This window comes from Odontesthes bonariensis, chromosome 20, assembly GCF_027942865.1.
Source record: "Odontesthes bonariensis isolate fOdoBon6 chromosome 20, fOdoBon6.hap1, whole genome shotgun sequence".
Taxonomy (NCBI): Eukaryota; Metazoa; Chordata; class Actinopteri; order Atheriniformes; family Atherinopsidae; genus Odontesthes; species Odontesthes bonariensis.
In genome coordinates this window covers 21,026,223-21,046,070 of record NC_134525.1, presented here as the reverse complement: position 1 = coordinate 21,046,070, position 19,848 = coordinate 21,026,223, and the positions used below count along the sequence as shown (strand labels likewise).

At 40.2% G+C, this 19,848-nt stretch overlaps 1 protein-coding gene across 1 annotated transcript in view; it reads left to right on the top strand.

Moving 5' to 3' along the window:
* ptprn2 (protein tyrosine phosphatase receptor type N2) overlaps positions 1-19,848 on the top strand; it is a 143,121-nt gene that overhangs the window by 43,706 nt on the left and 79,567 nt on the right. The window contains exon 10 of the mRNA XM_075451925.1: positions 3,030-3,109. Coding sequence (XP_075308040.1) covers positions 3,030-3,109 — 80 coding nt within the window. The remainder of the gene's footprint in view (positions 1-3,029; positions 3,110-19,848) is intronic.

The window sequence follows — 19,848 nt, the reverse complement described above, 5'->3', positions numbered from 1 at the left end:
TGTTTTACCCGTCAGCAACACTAGGGGGAGTGGGACACACATTTACAAGTCTGTCCTCTCTCACACACACACATACACACACACCCTGCCAATATCCCGCCAAACAGCCTGCACACACACTCATTTTTTTCACTAGCAGAGCTAATATGAAGTCCAAGCTCACACATCCGATAACAAAGGAGACAGTGTGGAGTCCTTCAGATAACTTATCTATCTTAACTTCATCTCTCAACTGTGGCTGTGTTTTTCTTCCACGATATTTGAATAGCGTTTGTGTTGCTCCACGTCAGTTCAATTTGAGATGCATTTAGATCTCAGGCGGTGCGCCATCGGCCAGGGAGAATGGAAGCAGGGGTAAAGATTGTGGAAACATTGACATTTACGAGAGCAAACAGAGCCCAGGTGAAGGTGCGAGAGAAGGGCATTTCCTTCAGAGCTGTGTGTGCGTGCGTGATCATGTTCGTAAATGCATCGGTGCATGGTTGGGTCCATATGTCGAATAGTATTGGCTCATATATTGCCCCTGGCCCAGCGAGTGCTGCTGCATCCATAGCTGACTGATTGTGAGAGGGTCTGGGTCACAGCACCCTGGCAGTCAGATGAATATCCCTCTCTGTCATACAGTCTGCTAGGAAGTCCACTAAAAATCTCTGTGCTCTTTCCAGGACACAACAGATTAGATATGATGATGTACTGAAAGCTTTTGGTGGATTGAAGCAGGCAGAAAAATGGGGCAGGTGTACATCTTAAGCCCTCATTCATATTGACAGTTACTTACAGTATTGCCAGCTGTTAGTAAATTATCATCTAAATATCACACGTGTGTCCTTGAATCTATCATAGTAAAGTGTCTAAGTTGATGACTAAGATTTTAAAATGTATAATGTATGTATTTTTGAGATATTGAGATACTGATGTACTTTGTTCCTGTCAGCCTAAGCAGCATCTTTTGTCCAGTCATTTATTTTTATACGTCGTCACCTTCCTAAAATAATCGCCCAAGTCATTTTTTGGCATCAAAGGCGTGGTCCAAAAAATGCCTAAGTCATTTATTTAATCTCAGTTTTTATGAAAAACAATAAGTGTTCTTATATGTCAAGCATCATTCTTTGATACATACTTACTGACTGAAATTATTATTTTATGCGATAATTTAACTTTTGGGGGGAGTTTTTTGTGTTTCCTGAAAAACCTGAAAAAATGATTATTTTAGGAAGGTGACGACGTAAAACTTTGAAGCAAGTGGACCCATGGTTTTTGCCTTGAAATAAAAAATCTGCGTTTATTGAATACATTCAGGTTTTTACTTCTAAAAGAAGTAGCTTGACATTTTCAAGATACTTAAGGAAAAACCTTAATTTGTTCTAATTACTCTTGCTAGTTATTTGAAAATTCTCAATAACTCTCTTATTGTTGAACCACAGTGCCCACCATTACTTTACACCATTTTGAGCTTTTGATCTTATTGTTTCCAAAGATGATTTCTTTTTGAGAATGGTTAAATTGTTCCCACCTTGCATGTTTTAGGATAATTAGACCTTTTTTGACAATGAATGAAATGTTATAGGTACTTAATAATGAGCTGAAAGCTAGAGGTTTAAACATCAGATCTGAGCAAACTACAGAGTGGATTTGACTTGTGCACTGAAAATTAGTTTACTCACATCTTGCTTTCTTCTTCTGTGTCTCAGGCATCAGATTTTTAATTTGAACAAAACTAGATGAAAATGATCGAATGGTTGCTATATTTGTTGATGCTCATTTTGAGGAAGAGCCACACCAGGATTTGTTTGTTCTTTTAGCTGCTAAAAATGGCCCTTTTCCAGCTTCTTATTGTGTAAAAATAATTTCACCTGGGATATAAAGAGGTTGCACTAGACATAAGTTGAGTTATATCTTTACACATTGCTACACTGTTTTTTTTCCCCCTGACCATCAGGACGGATCCTAACAGAGTCCGCTGGGGTTGCTAGATTTTATTTCACGGCCAACCTCAGGGACCTTCAACATTTATTCTGCTCCGGGGAGAGAAGTCTGTAGCAGATTCTTGACTAGAAAGACGAGAATGAGAGCAGGGAGTACAGCAGTTACTGTAGGTGAAAAGAAAACAAGCTGCTCAGGTGATAACTGTACTTTGGACCCATCTAATACTGTAGCAACTTTCTATCATATTGAGTTGCTGATGTCATAGCATGTATGATACCAGTTTTTCAATCTTAAGGATTTTGCAAATTTGACATGACTTCCACAGAGGAAGATTGCTAGTTTTTGATGTTCTGGAGTGACAAGTTAAGCTTGATTATTTATTCTATGTTAGACTAGTTCAGAGACTACAGCTTAGCTAGGAGTGCCGTGCCTTCGCATAACATTTGCCTCTGCAGAGATGTAATTACATGTCTCTGCAATACAGACTACAATAACTGTGATTGGTGTGCTTTGGCATAGTTACGTAGCATTTTGCTTTGCTCAAATACAATGCTGCAAAATAAAACTGTAAAATCTAACAAGCTGTAAATGTAACAGCATTGCTCATAATGCTAATGTCAGGGCCAGTATTCTGTATGCCATTTTCTGTTGTCCTCATCTTACAGTCCATGTGCAGACTCATGAATTTAAGTGATCATCCACACTATCTCCTATTGCATTGTCCTTTTTTTTCTGTGCTTCAGTAATTTCAATAAGTTGGTGTTGTTCTACATTTATTAGCCTTCATCATAGGCTCATAACCAGAGTTACATCCAGTAACTTTTGTTCTTAGTTGCCATTAATTGAAGCACATGAAGTTACTTGGCACAGCACCAAATACACCATGTTGCTAACTAGTCTTTAACAATTTTTAGCACTGCTTTGATCTATGGTAGCTACATAAATCAAGCTTTCAAGGCATCTTATGGTAACAACTGCATTGCCTTTAATTTGCCCAGTATTGTACATAAAGGACGAATGATGCATGCAGTGAGAAATGGTCATAAAAATAATCTTTTGCATACAACTATTAATTTTGTTTATTCTTCGCTGTTTATCTGCAGTGTCCTGGGTCCTGCACTAACATTTAGAGTCGGCCCAAACCTTAAGAACGTGACCACTGCAGATCTGGTTCAAGTTGCAGGTAAGAGGAGACTACAGTTTTCCTTTATCACCTTCATACTGTGATCCTGTTGACAGCCTTCATTGCGATTCATCTCGTTTTTACAAACCAGACCACTCTGTCACTGTCTGGGCATCAGTAAATGAGAACACGGATTAGTCTCTCCAGATACAGTAGATACACTGGTGTTCATCATGTTCAGACAAACCCCTGTCCCTAAGAAGATTATCAACACTGTGCGATGACAGATGACCATCAATTACAGGGATGATGAGCCAAGTATGCACACCTTCTGCTTCTACACACACATACACATACTCATGCACAGTACACAGTACAGTCTATGGCCTTCTGCTACATCCAACAGGCTGACAGGTTGAAACAGGTTGGGACTAGCCAATCGGTCAGAGTCTATACTATTGTGTATGCCTGCATGCATGCACTTGTTTGATGTAGACTGATGGAAAGCTGTCAGCCACAGAAAGGAGGATGTCAGTATGCACGGCCTTTGCTCCGTTCCTCATTGTCTGCACTCTGGTGAGCCTGCCGTCGGCATTAGTGTGTGTGTGAAGTGTATGTTGGATGTGTGTCCACGTCCTTGCTTTGGTCGGAAATGACTTTGAGAAGAACAGCAATATGCCCGACAGTCAATATCATCCAATATCAGCCCAGTGGAATCAACATGATGGTGTTGTTATTGGCAGAAATGTGTTGCTGCTCTAGTTTTTCTGTGCAATGACATTTTTTGGCACCAGCTCGTTTCCTATTAGGGAGGTGATGGACAATAGCTGATGATACAGATTTACTGGAAGAAAAGCCGGGCAAGGGCATAAGCTTTGGATCGGCAGGTTTAACGGTATACGTTCAAATTCATCTCTCAAATTTATTCAAATGAATATATGTATGAAGAACATTTATTACAGCCCCAACTCCAAAAAAGCTGATTAAATGATTTGCAAATCTAATAAATCAGTATTTTAATCAAAACAGAACATGTCAAACATAGATGTTCAAAGTGAAACATTTTAGTATTTAATGAAAAATATTAGCTTATCTTGAATTTGATGTGACAGCAACACGTCTCAAAAAAGCTGCAACGAGGACAACAACAGGCTGGAAAAGTAAGTGGTATGAAAGATAAACTGCTGGAGGGACATTTTGCAACTTATAAAGTTCAAAGTCAACAGCTCAGTAACATGTCTGGGGATAAAAAGCACCTTAGAGAGGCAGAGACTGTCAGAACTAAAAATTAATAGAGGTTCAGCAATCTGCAAAAACAATGCATCTGCAAATTTGCATTTGTAGACATCTCAGTGCACAAGGGGCATTGCAAAAAAAATCAATACTGGATGCCCTTGATCTTTCGTGCCTTAAGGTGGCACAGCATTGAAAACAGGTATGACTGTCATGGAAGCCACTGCATGGGCTCAGGAACACTTCCAGAAATCTGAACTGGTGGTCATTTAAAATGGACTTGTGGCAAATGGCAAAATGGAAAACTGTCCTGTGGTCAGACTCTCAAATTTTCTTTGGAAATTATAGATGCCGTGTCCTCCCGACTAAAGAGGAGAGGGACCATCAGGCTTGTTTTCAGCGCTCCGTTCAAAAGCCTGGATCTCTGACGATATGGGGTTTCATTCGTGCCTATTTAGCAACTTACATGTTTTGAAAGATACTAACAGTGCTGAAAGATACAGTATACACAGGTTTTACAGCAACATATGCTCCCATACAGATTTAATCTTTTTCAGAGAAATATGCTAAACCACATACTGCATCTATTTCAACAGCATGGCTTTGTCGTAGCTTGCCTGCAGTTAAGACCTTTCACCAACTGAAAACATTGCGGAACTCGCCACTCGTCACTCAGCTGATTCTGCAACATTGTCGTAATGTATGTGAGGACGCAGCAATGCGTGGCAGAGCCGCCTCTGTTTGGCACTTGTGAATTATGGGGAAGAACAGCAGCAGGGTAAGGAGGGCGTCGTTTTTGCCTGCAAGCCCAAACCGATATGTGAAAGAGGCTTAGAATTGAACAACATTCTGCTCTCACAGGTTCAGCAGCTGATTAAGGAGGTTTCAGTTCCCAGATGTTTACAAACTGTTGTTAGATAAAGAGGAGATGCTACAAAGACAGGATCCCGTCCCAGGTTTTTTAGATGCCAATTTTTCTGCCATTAAATTCAAGATGAGCTATAATTTTTCATGAAATAGTAAAATGTGTCACTTTTTATTTCCCTTTTACACAGTGTTCCAACTTTCTTTGAATTGGGTTTGTATAATGATATCTTGCATATTTTCTTGCTCTTTTCTTTTCAACCTCTTCATCTCTTTTTTGTTCCCCATCACTTGTGTGGCTGACTTTGATGAGGTTGCGTGTGGTGAGAGCTAATGACAGACGTGAGCAGGGCTGAAATGTCTGAAAATCAAACTGACACCCACATGCAGTGGCCACCTGGGTAAGCCTGGCTGACCTTTGCCTTATGTGTGACTGTGCATAAATGACGTGGCCTCCTAATGAACTCATCAAGACCCCTGCTGCACTCTGCACTCGGCAGGCTGCAGAGAGCCTGCAACATGGAGCTTTGTGGCAATTGAAAACCACAAAAAATTTTGAAAGTTAATAATCATTGAAACACATATTATCAACCATAGTAGAGTATTAAACTATTCCCTGAATATATTTGAATTTAACTTAGAATAATTCTGTCTGCGTGAGGAAGCTTTTCTAAATGTCCTATTTTAGTTTCCCAAAACCAAACGAACTTTTTTTACAGTGACAGAAAGCAAATAAGAAGCACTTTTTTTTTATTAGAAGTGCTTGTCGGAATTGTAGACGATCAGTTTCGCTCTTGACCATATGACTGTTTTCCATCAACTTTCTGGGTTTGTAAATGAACAAAATTGAGAGGCTGGAATTACAACTAAATTAGTGGTCTATTATCACAGTTATCACAGTTGTAATCATTTAGTTTTCTTGCTTACTAGCAAGTCATTGTGTTAGCACTACCTATGGTATTAGATATTTGTTGTAAGGACTGCAGCTAGCAATTACTGCATTTCCATCACCGATTAATCAGTGTTTACAAAATGGAGAGAAAACAATAAGAAATGCTTCCTATATGTTCCGAGAGCCCATTTGTGCATGTCTTATTTTTCCCCCCAAACCAAAGATATTCATCAAACAGAACATGAAATACACAGCATCTACTTTTTTAGTATACCGAGTATTGTATATTTACTGGTCAGGCTGCAACTATTGATCATTTTCATTATTAATTGATATTTCCTTTCTGTTGTTTTTTTTGTGGTTGTTTGTTTAGGTTTTTAAAAAAGAGAAATGTCTGTCTCAAATTCTGGGAGTCTGAGGTGTATTATATGTTAAACCTCCTCTGGTGTTACCTCGACTGTACTCTACAGCATCTGAAAGAGATTAATAAGGCTCTGCTACATTCTGCTGTCCATCTATTTGCCCATCAGTCCTATTTGATGTGTTCAATGCTCCATTCAAAAGAATAGACAAAGAGACTTGGTTGAAAGGCATGGACAGTATAGAGGAGATTTGATAACTCATTGAAAAGCATCTTTTAAGCAGCAGGTTCTTAGCGGCTGTGTGGTGAAAGGCCTGCTGGGAGGTCTGACTGTATTATTGGAGGTAGAGGCTCTTGTGTTCTGCTCAACTGGAAAACTGCAGGACAAAGACCCGCACTGCCTAATCCCTGCTCGGCTGCAAAACAAAAGAGAAAGCTGCTGCTTTATCAAAACTACAAGACACTCTGTGTGTCCGTGTTTGTATGCACATGTATGGATGTGTGAATGTTGCCGTGTTTTGTTTTTTTTTTAGTTTTTTTTTTTAGCTGTGTTCATACTGTGCCAAGAAAATTATTCATTCAATATTTGATGAAGTGGCAGCCAAGCTGTTAAAACCACTGTTGGAATGTTTTGTTAGGAATTCCACTTTTTTGCCATCTTGCTTCCTCTCAGTGATTTCTAAACATGTAAATCACTCTCAGTAGAGGGAAAATTGATCTGCCAGAACTGCTTTTGCTCACTGTGAAGTGACGTTTTGTAGCTGATGATGGATTTGATCCACTTACACTTTTGTGCTCTTCACACTGAGTCGGTGGATTTTGGTGTCGGAAAGGTGTTTTTGCTTCATAAAGTGTTATTGTATGATTATATCTTTTTTTTTGTCTTTAAATGGGTGACATAGATATGGTTTTCTGCTTTTGTTATAATTAGGCTCAAGTGTATTTTAGTGTTTGGTATTAAAAATCCAGGCCTGATGACTTGCAGATTGCGTACCGACTGGGATCGGGATGTCCAGGTTGTGTGAGTGGATATGTGTGTGTTAAGAGTCGCTGTAGGTGGTGGGTGGGAGCTGGGTGAGGACACTCCTATTGTCTTGGCTGTCACGGCTGGGCGACCCTAGAGGCCCTCAGAGCCCCTTAGAGGCCTCAAAGGCCCCAGAGGCCAGGCCACAGCAATGAGTCCACAAGCCCCCAGGCCGTGAGAACCCCGGCCCTGGTCAATGAGAGCTGGGATCCTTGGGACCTTGGGAGCAACTTGCTGGGCCATCTGGAGCAGAAAGCAGAGACCCTGACACACGGCTGTCACCCGAGGGAGACACACAGAGACGTGAACATAGACAATGTCTGCCCCCATGTTTCCACCTCTGCTTCTGTCTTTCTGTCACGCGCACGTACACATGAACAGACACAAACAGGTTAAATCACATGTAAGTGAAAAAAAAATCAAAGTAGTGAGTGAAAAGTGAAACAGTGGTGAGAAAATGACTAAGTTATTTGTAATTAGGGAGGATGAGAACATCCACCTGTTTGTGTTCACCAAGAGTCCGTGTATATTTATTGCTGACTAATTAGGTGTAAAACTCGAAATTCTCCCACAAAAGCTTTTAAGATAGTCTAAAGATGTAAAAGCTGGAAAGTAATTAAAAGAAGAGCTTCTGAAGCCACTGAAGTGTCTGTTCCGCTGCATCTTAGAGACAAAGGAAACAAGTTGTGCACAAAGTACTGACTTACTTATCATTTGTAAAACTTGTTAGCAAAGAGTTGCTTCTCCACACGTTTACCATTCACAGACCAACATTATCAAGCATTTAGACTCACTGAAGCAAGATAAGTTCTATATTCACTTTCTTTTATCTCTGTGTTTGGTCTCCACCACTTCCTGAGATGAATGTCTGACTCTTATGGGGCAAAATTCTCAAGTATTTTCACCAGCAAAGAAATCTGAATGCGTTGACTCCCAGTGCTGTTGAGGGAGTGTATAGTTGTTTTGTCATAAATGTATACAGCTGCATTCTGCTACAGAAAATGATGCTATCATTGCTAAGCACTGGACAGGGAAACAAAGAGCTAAAAATGACAAGGAAGCCCTGTAAATCTGCCTTTCCATAGCTGCATCAAGAGTCACCCCTTTGTTGTTGTTTTTATAAAGTGTTATTCACGAAATAGAAGTTCGTCCTGCTTTAAATTTGCTTTGGAAGTACTTGTTGTAGTCAAAGGGGTCGCTATTATTTAATGGAGCTACTTTCATCATGTTGTATACATGTTTGAGCTTGACCACTGATTCTTAAAACAGTGTTGGAAACACCAATTAATTATTTCTAAGAACCTCCATAATTAGTCTGTTTCTGTTCCTTCATTGATTGCCTTTCCTTGAGCTTGATTGACAAGATTTGAATCATCGTTTATGAACAGCTACGACCTTTGCGGAGCTCGTCTTGTACTTGCGCTTATGTCAGACTGACTGGATGCCGCATATCGACTCACTATCCCAACTTGAGGTGTAAAGTCAACTTACTTCAAGGTCCAGTTTGGAAATAGATACTGTCTTCACATTCTCTTGATAAGTTTAGATGATTTTTAAAAAATAATCTTAGAATGAATATTTGAACTAAAATTCGAATAAAATGTACACTTAATAGATTCAATCAGCAGTGTTTAATATACAAAACATTAACCATTAATACATCAGCAAACCTCTATGTGCTACATGAAGATGAAGCAGGTATGTGATGTTATAACTGTGTACTTTTGTGTAGTAGTAGCCTGATTGGCTGTTTGTGCATTTTGAGCTCACAGCAAAACATAAAATAATCACAAAAACTTAATCTATTGATATGTGTCAACAGACAATGTTTTTTTTCTCCAGCTCGTGGACATGAAAATAATTACACAGAGGAACACACTGTCATTTCCTTTTTATTAAATAGTCACAAAAGCACTGTCGCTTCACATCTAACGGGCAACAGAGACGGCATTTGGAGTTCGAAGGAGTTGGGTGGTGGAGCTACACACATGACTCCCAAACTCAGTTAGATTAGTGTTCCAACCTCTTATCTTTGACTTCCCTTTTAAGTGAGTATGGAATTTAGTCATTGTTTCCTTCCACACTTCCACATTAGTTTAGGTTATGTATTAAAAACTGCATGGTTAGCAAACCATAATGACTTGAGTTAAAACAGACACTGTAAAAACATATTGCATCAAAATATCCTTTTCCTGGATGACCTACTGACATACTTGGAAAGTCTGGCTGGGTGACCACTTTGTGTTTTCCTGTGAGACCAAGTTGGCATTTTAGCACTTTGAAAGTCCCAGCTGTGATGTGAGAACTTCCAGCTTTTCTTCCCCTGAATATTCCACATTCTTCAGCTAAAAAGCCTCCACAGAGTGAAGGAGAAGACCAGAATCCACATTGCCCTATTTTTCCTTAAGATATTATTATTACACCCATTATTACGCGCAGTTTGAAAGGCTCCCAGTTAGGGTTCACTTTCAGTTTTGACCTTTCAGTTTGAACTCAGATTCTGCAGTACTTACGTAAAGTTGGATACTGAAAGTTTGGATTTATACATGAAACAAACAATGTGCCACAGTTCCAGTTTCATTTTACATAGTTTGAGGTTTGAGGATTTTTATGGCGTTGTGCCACTGCATTCTTTTTGACATTCGACCGAAAAACACACAGTGCACCCAGTAGTTTTATTTTATACACTTAATGACATTAAACTTCACTGTCAAAAGCACTATACAATACCGACTTTATTCATCCTGGGACCCCACTGTTTGACCAAAATACAGTGTAATCTCCTTAAACAATAAATCAATAAACAGCTGCTTTATTCATTCACATTTGTTTTGCTCACTGTTAACGTATCACACCTGCATATTTAAGGTTAGCCTTTAATGGTGCTTAGCTGAGATTAGGAATAAAAACTACTTGGTTAGGTTTATGAAAAGATCACTAGTCGGGCTAAAATGCATTTATTTACAAATGTTATGTCACAACACACTATTTTGTTTGTTGCTTAGGTGACATATTAATTCACCATATGAGCCAGAAGGCAGAACAGGTACCTACTGGCCCAGATGTTTGGCAAGAATCTTCACTAATAACATGCAGAGAAGAGTGTGATAAAATTAAGATAAGCTCTCGTGACAGCAGGCCGGCGTTTGATTCAGACTTGGGGCCAGTTACTGCATGTCACCCCTTCATCTCCCACTTTCATATCTGTTTTTCACTAATTCCATCAATCAAAGCATGTGAAATGCTTAAAAACTTAAAAACAAAAATGAAAGTGAAACATTTTGTTGGGCAGTTTTTTTTTTTTCTAAATAAAAGAGCCAGCCTACATACAACTGGCTACCTTTTCTGTGTCACTCCATTTATGTGTCTGGTTCTGTCTGTCTTTCCTCTCTTTCTGTGGAAAGACCTCTGATACTCTCTCTGATCTGCTCGGAGAAACACACAATCTCACTCTGTCCTCCAAATGCACACATAGCCTTGCAGACAACTACATAGTGAACACACAGTAGCTGTGACTGCATGATAGTGCTAGCTCCCATTTGAGTGGTGAGTGGTAGTCTTTTCCAGCTGAGCAGATTAGCATAGATCTCCCACGCAGACAGAGTTGACCTTCACTCTGGCAAACACTTGTCAAAATGCCAGCGATAATTACCTGCTCTCTTCACAAACAGCACTATGGTTTATCCACCTGCATCTCAGGCACGGAGAACAAATCTATAGCTCCATAGCTGTTTTCAGACACATACACTGCTCCTAAAGGTAATTTCAGCTGTGTGACACGCGTGTGCCTGCTTGATATTGTAATATTTACCGTTCAGAAGTCAGCAAGCCGCCAGAGGCAAATGGGATAGTTGTGAATTACATTTTCTGAATGTTGCCACAACTTTTGGTATGCTCGTGTCCAGGCCCATATAGATGAAATTAGGTTAGTTTTGTCAGCAGGGGTTTGCACTATCAAAAATCCGGTCAAGAAAACCATTTTTTTCAGATTTTTTTTATGGCGGATTCTGTGTCGGATGCCTTATTGTCTGTCTGCTGATGCCTTAACATCTGTATCAATGAGCGCAGAGGTCAGAAAACAAGAGGATTCCTTTACCCCCGTCTTCCTCCCTACCCTTCCCCACCCTCCCTGGGCACTTTCCCCTCTCCTCCTCATCACTGGCTGCCCTCTCTGGTTGAGTGCTTGAATGTGCTCAGTTCGGTGATCAAAGTCTTCCTCACTCTCTTCTCCTCCATTGCCCCCGGCTCTGTGAGTGAGAGTGTGAAAAAAATACTGTGTGTGTGTGTGATTCGGCAACAAGCCCGGCTCACAGTCGTCCAAACCGTCATTCCCACTATTTTCTTTCAGTCTCTGTGGTACCTTTTTCAGTCTTCCTTGCATCATCTGCCAGTCTGCTAGAGGGCAAACACACATAAACACACACACACATGTGTGTAACTTTATACACACATGCATATAGAAACCTACCATGATGCTTATTTGATATGACACATCTCACTTTCCTGTCTGATGCATTGTTGATCACAGAAACCTTCCCTCTCTGCTCTAATTTATTCACTCCACACATGCATGCATTCTTGTGTGTGTGCGTGCTTGCTGCAGGGCACCTGATAGTCAGAGTTGTATCATTCACAGTAAACCGCTAAATATTGTGCTTGTGTTTCAGTGGAAACTGTCTCTACTGTCTCAAGTAGGGTGTTAAACGTCTTTTTAATTCCAAGGTCATGATGTTTCATCCTGTTTTCCTTTTTAACTTCTGCATCCTGTAGTGCCTCCAGAAACAGAAAATAGCTCACACTGTGAAAGACAGCCATTAAAAATGCTCCAATGGGGCATTTTAGCAGTCTTAAACTGCTTTCTTTTATCCTTCTTTCTGACCCAGAAAAAGGGCTTGTGTCACTGTTGACTCTTTGTTCTCGCTACAGTTAAATAAGATGTGGTGTGCAAACATTTTCTATTCTGATGAGCTGAAAATGTTTCAACAGATGAATGGGATTGGGTCTCACACTTGCCCTTTATCCTTTTTATCCTTGTCAGTTGTACTCTTCTTCAGTTCTTGCAATTTCTCTATGCTCTCCTGCTCTTCCCCTCTCATTCCCTCATATTATCTCTGCACCTTTAGTACAGGGTCAAGGCTGCACTGCTCCTATAAACATATTTACTGTGTCAACACTGCTGTTGCGAGGCAGTTGAAGACAGTAACAGGTGCCTGTCAACAGCCGGCCTGATCTCTGGTGCATTAAAGGATCTTTGCTGTAGATGGGGATTAGTGTCGCCTTGCATTGTTTATTTGCTAATTCCATCTCCAAGGTATTTGTTGAAAATAGGCATGAATAATTGAAAGTGATTTCTAGTGGACGAAACGAAGCTATCAGCGAATGGAGGGAGATTAATGAGTAGGGGGCTGAAGCACGACGCAAATTGGAACAGCAGCGCAACCTTTCTCAGACACCCGCTGAGACCCTGAGTTCGTAAACAAAAATTGAAAAAATTTAATTGCATTGTTTCAGAGGTGGAAAAGCTTTGAATTGGGAAAAGGACACAGATCAGGAAGGAAATGCAGCGCTATGTTTAAATGTGAAATGTGTCAAAGCATGATGCTGAGGCATTAGGCAGCTCTCTACCCATCAGCTCTGAGGATTTCATAACTGAATCTACATCTTGTTTGTCCTAAAATGGGCATTTGGATGAATTTGGATGAATGCAGCTTTCTTTTAAGGTAATGAAAGATGTGGGTCTGAACACCTGATCTAAGCTCTAAAGCAATGCCTTGCATTTGTAAGTGTTTGTGCTAGCTCTTCAGGGGATAATGTCTGCAAGAGTCGGTTGTCGATTTTTACTTTTATATATTTCTAAAGGGCAGATTATAGTTCTGCGTCTATCGTCTTGACGTGTTGCTTTGCTCTGGTCGCGAACCACTTTTCATGTTATGGTTCTGCAACCTCGACCTAGAATTTCTAGTGACGCATAGCAGTTTTCCGCCAAAACGCTAGTGGGAGCCCATTCGAAATGCCATTAAAAATGGCGCGCCCAACACCAAGCGAGAATGACAACAACACAGACAACCGGAAAGGCACACCGAGGACCAATCACAGCCGCTTTTGTCTGCGCACTTCCGTTGGTGGTCTGCGTGCGTCTGTCACGCAGTCAGGATTTTTTTGAGGTGCACGAGAACGCGCGCAGAGCCTCTGCGTGGGGGAGTGGTCAAGATTTTGACGCTCGCAGAGGCTATGCGTCCGAGCGTCAGAGTCTTTGCATCTGAAGCATAAATTAGGCTTAAGGATTCAGCACCATCTTAATAGTCCACACACATCTTCTTAAAGGCAAAAAAAAGATGTGTTTTTTCTTACCATTCTAGTGTTTGTTAGTCAGTTTTTTTAGATGGCACAATAGCAATATACTATAAATGCAAAGCTGTGTAAATTAGTCTGAAATAAAGTCTGTAGTGTGGTTGTTGACTCTTTAGTATCTAGTATCTATGCTATTTATTTGAAAATCTTTGGGAATGTTACAGATTAAAAACAATAAAACATTTTTGTAGTTTTAGTCGCCTCTTTAAATAGCAATCTGAGTGTCCAGTCTGATGCTCAGGCTCTTTTTAGAACTTTATCAATTACACGGGTCAATGATTCCTGGACTTATGTAGAAATTCCATTTTACATCTCTACATAAAGAATTCACCTCTTTTTTAACTTTTGTTCTTATTCACTGATTAGTTTCAGGCAACAGAAATGGTTAGGTTTATGGATTAGAATAATTTGGGCATGAAAATAACAAGCTATAAACTGTGAGCATAACTCAACCCAGTGCATCATATTGAAAAATCCTAAAAAAGTGGACAAGTGGCTAAAAGGTGTGCAGGGAGAGGAGAAGGTCGGGGAGATGTGCGAGGCAGAATCTGTTCAGAGTAGCTTCAGAGTCCCCCTGCAATGGACTTTAGAGTACTTGAGGACCGTAGTGATACCAGGCTGTGTGCGTTTGAGGCATAGGCTCCAGCTAGTGTATCATAATGATTATGATGATCATATTACTACAGTATTTCATTTAGCAACTTTTCAAATCAGAGTTTAAAAGTGCTTAACAGAGGCAAATTAGATGAAAAAACAACTTTACACATCAGCAAATACAGAGTAATGCCTTGAGCTGGACTTCTTGGAGCCAAACAAGAGCAGAGGCAGTCTCTGAATAATGGTATTTCTACATTTGATAGAGGAAAAGATTTCATTGTGGCTGTGTTTCTGTTGCCTTCAAAAGTGATAAAGCAGGTAAAAAGGTCAAGGTAAAGAGAACATCAGCACTGAAGTGATGATTGACCCGTGACCATTGGAACGGTGAGTCCTGATGAGAAAACATTTGAAAAAGAGTGATGTTTCATGGAATTCACAGAACAAATAAGGACATTACGTGGAATACAGGTTGTGAGTTTTTTCCTTATTGTGTCATCATCATCTGTCCCCCTTCATTGGAATTACAGATCTGATGAAATAATCATCAAAGAATAAAACAAATCAGGTGTAGAAACTGATTTGGGAAATTGTAGTATTAAAGATCAAAGCATAGATAGAGCATATTTTAAAGAAGACATATTGGCCCTCATTTATCAAACTTGCGTAAGACGAAAAACGTGCGTAGGTCGTGTGTACGTTCTTTTCTGCGCAAAGGTTGGCATTTATCAAATCCATTGTGAGCGCAGGAAAGATGAAATCGCCACGACAGGTCTGAGGCCGGTGTACGCACTTTTCCATTTTGACTTGCGGTGACTGCAATACAGCAGCGTCACTAGTGCGTGCTCAGGAGTCGCAACAAATCCCTAGGTTAAAATTACAGACTTATCACTTCAAAGAAGGCCCATGTTTTATTTGACTTCAACATAAATATAAACATAAACACAAATTAAATAAATTAAACAAGTACAACTCCGTAATTGGAAGAGTGATGGCTCATTATTCAACCGCGCACCCTCACACCGAACAGGAGAGGCGCTTTAACACTGCGCATACGCGCACGCGTGCCACTGTGGAGAGGTGTATAGGGCTCCTAAAGCTGGATCTGTCTCTCGGCTGCGGGGGGAGCCCTATACGCCCGAAAAGGTATGCAATATTATTATTGCATGCGGGGATCTCCATAACATTGCCCAAAAAAATGGAGTGCCATTTCCAGATGTACATCCAGAGGACCCCGTACCCAGAGATCCCTACCACCAGCCTGCACAGCCAAGAGCGCTCAGGAGGAGAGAGGAACTTATTCAGCGATTCTGACTTTTGGTAAGCATTCTGTTATTCAAGGAAAAAAGAAAGGAGAAGAACGATTTCTTTCAGCATTTATTCTGTGACTTCAGTGTTTCATTTATGTCTTTCAATGTACTGTCGATAGATTGCATGGTGTGTGTTAAAGCCATCATCCACTTCATGATCTCTGTTTGTCTTTCTAGGACCTCTGTGGTTAACACGGCTGGCCGGTGTGACGCTGCAGACCGGGGGGCAGAGGCAGAGGCTTCGGATGTTGACGGGGCCGCGTATTCGTCGCGTGGGTCAGGTTGCCCGGATGCCACTTCGGATTCATCTGTGAATGAAAACTATTACTTTGATTAGGAACCTCATTTGTGTTGAATATTAAAGCAACTGTGTTATTTAAACGTCTTGGGTGTGCAGTCATTCTTACCATTCTCGAGCTCTGACATGGGCGCATCAGTGTCAAGTTTCCCTGGCACGCCCGATGAGGACGTAGCTCTGATCAGGCCAGCCACCCTCTCCTCCAAGGCACTCACCCCCCCCCCCGTTTGTGACATGCTGCGTTGGACAGCTGCGACCTTCTTTTTTTGGCCAATTTCATATCGGACTACTTCTTCCTGATCTTATTGGAGAAAAAGTAAAACATCGTTCAATTTTAGATTTCATTTAATCTGGAGTTTATCACATTTTATTGACCATCACAGTAGGGGAAAATACATAACTCGTCCGGTCTGCGATTTACATCACCAACGCTGTTGACAGCGTTTCTTTGCCGCCTTTCGTCTATCCATGTCGCAAACTCTAGAGGTGTGGCCTCTCAACCCCCTTTTGTAGAAGGCGTGGTTAGGATCATTACGATGGATTTCAGCCGCTGGATTTATCAACAGCCGCTCGGTTTTACGATGGGATTGGTGTGGTACGCATGTTCTGTAAATCTCACTTGAGCCTCTGCGTACGACGAGTTCTCCGCTCATATATAAGATGCTTTCTACGACGGCTTGATAAATGAGGGCCATTGTGAAAATAAAGTGCTTTTCTGTGCTGTGAAGCATGCATTTCCTGTGTCTGAAGTCAATAACAACTCAAAAACTGTGTCCTTCAGTGAGCCATTTAGATGTGCAGGGTAAACTTACGTCACTTTGCAAAGTTGTCCTGCCCCGTTCTCTCATTATTTCAGTTAGCTTAGAACTTCAGATGAAGCTTAGTTCACTGAACCTCAGAAGTGGGAAGTTAAAACTTATTTTGCTTTTTCTTTTGATATCAATATTAAACCGTATCATACAGTTCACTTAACACAAGAAATCAATTAGCTAATAATGCTCTAAATACTTTTTTTTGCCTGTTTTATATCCTAACAAGGAAACCTGACTTGTAATTGGCATTCTTTAATTCTTATACTAGTTGGAGGACAGAAATTCAGATTTCTCATTCGTTACTGAATACACCATCGGTACAGTAATGATATAGCAGCCATTTCAAAACAAACATCAGTGAAATATTGGAAATATGCACAACAGTTCTTAATATTAGTCGCTAAAAACTTAAATAAAACACAAAGGAATGAAGCAACAGTGAAGTTCAAAGTTTGTGGTGATATTTGAGGGAGGGAGAACAACTTGCGTTCTGGATGGTTTCATTCAGTGGTGCTTGTTTTAACAACTTTGGCCTGTTCAACACATGACTTGCGATGAGACTGTGCATAAAACAGATCAGTAGCCCACCAGCTGGCCATGCTCAGACTGCAGACGAGGATAAAATTATCTTGTGTTTTCATCGGTTTAGAGTGTGGTCTGAGCTCTCTGGCTTTTTACTGCATGCTCTCATGCTGTAATAACATGCTCCAATTGTTATTAAGTACTACAAGTCTTAAAAGAGGTAGACCCTGAGGAAGACAGGGTTGGAATGATGTCGAGTGAGCGACTCCACAACCCTAAAGAAAAAGGAGTAGGAGCTGTAGTATCTCTATGTTATTTTGACCAAAACATGTCACATACATTTTATTAAGACCCTAAATTGACAGAAGGACATAGTCAGTCTCCTTTTAGTAATGTTCCTAGACAAAGCATGTATTAATGATTGAAGCTGGTAAGCAATGTATTTGTTGAGAATAAACTGATAGAATAAGGTAAAGCCACAACTACTTTACTAGAGTTGTTATGTCCCTCTACATCCTCACTGGCCTTACAGTGGCAGCGCAGTCTTTGGGTGGTATGTGGGCTTAATTGTTCTAATTAGCTCCATTTGCTGCACCTGTGAAGGTATACGTAAAGCATGCCTGATGTGGCTTACAGGCAGATTACCGCTCAGGCTGTTAGTCTCTTTGTTCTAAGGTGCACTATTTTGTTTAGATTATTTACCGACCCATTCTGGGTCATTACGTAGTGGCATTCTTGAGTCAAAAGAGTAAAATGTTCTTCCTAGAGTGGCAAAAATATGCCGCATAGAAAAAAAAATTGTGTTTGGAATCTGTAACACAATCATCTATAAAACCAAGAAGAATAGGATAGGATCCATGTCTATTCACATGATTTACTGTTAAGAAAAACACATTTAGGAATGCAGTATCTCATCAAATCTGGGGCATTCCTTCTAAAGTCAGTTTCTCTAGACTTTTATAGTCCTCACTCTGGTGTTCACATGAAAAAACTTGTTTTTCATTTTTCAACAAACAAGTCAAATGTAGGTTTTTTTTTTTTTTTTTTTAAATAGACTAGTCAACCTGATTTTTCCATCTTTGGGAAAATGTACATCAGTGACATTAATGATTGTTATTTTGATATCAATATTCCAACCAAAGGTTTCTCTTCAGATGTGTGCAAAGCAGTGCTGATGATCATGTCATGTTATTTGTGTATTGCTAAGAACATCTCCAGTTAACAGGGATTTAATGATATGCAACACAAAATTTCATAATTGATCCTCTCTGAATTTGAGCCAGAGTCTTGATGATGCTATTTTTTGTCTGACCAGGGAATATACCATAATTGAATTTCCAGATGAGCCACATGCTGGCAACAAAACATTTTCTCACACATGGTGGTGAAGTTAATGACAGAATGGCTCACTAGCTGCCTGTTTTATGAACTGACAAAACGGCCCATTTTGCCACAAAGCTGTAAAGAAGATTAGCTCTCTTTGTGATGGTGATAGTGCATCTCAACAGAATCTGCATAAACAAAAATGACTTCCTATCTTTTTTATCACGGTTGTTTACAAAGACCAGAAAAATCGCCCTTGGATCCAGTGGAGTTGTACATTTTTTGTTACAACTTCACTTCATAACTTCGAGGGCACAAAAGCACTCTGGCTGTTGAGGATTGAAATTCAACCTTCACTTCAGCCCTGTCACCACCAGCAGTCTCTCAGTCTGTCTTTGCTTCATCTCAACCTATCTAACCCCCATCTCTATATCTCTTCGCCCCTTCATCTTCCATCCTCACACCCGCAGTGAACACCACTCGGAGTGAGAGACCATGAGCTGATGGCCCTCATGTCAAGAACAGCAGGTACTCGTACAATTGGTTTGTTGTGTGTGCAGCGGTTTGTATACTCGATGAGTGCTACTTTATGAAGCAGAAGATACAAACAACTCTGTAAATGAGCTTCTCTCTGTCTCCTGCTATGAGCCATATTTCAACAAAAGAAAAGCAAAGAAGCAAAAAGATTTTAGATATCTAATTGTATGAAACTTTTTAATCAGAGAGAAGTTAAGCTGTTGCGTTCACATTGTAACTGTTTGTCATCCAAAAGGTAGGATGGGCGGTGATGTTTTATTAATGCTTCAAGCCAAAGGGAAAATAAACCCCAACCCTAACCCACTCTACAATTACCACCTGGGTCACATATTCTTCTACCGTAATTATTGGTTGTATCTGTCTGCATGAGTAAATGCCATGAGGGCACATTTTGAGGAGAAGAGCCTTGCTAAAGGCAATTTTAATTTTGGACACAACACTTTTAATTATTAGCCACTTATTTCTGCTTTAGACACTTTCATGAAAACAGATTTGTAGGGATTATGTTGTTTGGAAATCACATTGAAATTTGACATTATATAGATTTGCTTTAATTATCTCAGTTCAACTGCAGCAACGTCTCTCTCAATGTAGAGGATGTCTTGTTATAGAAACACGGCTAATTTTTCACTTTATTAGTTACACCACGAACGTACCACATGGGAAACTCTTTAGCCT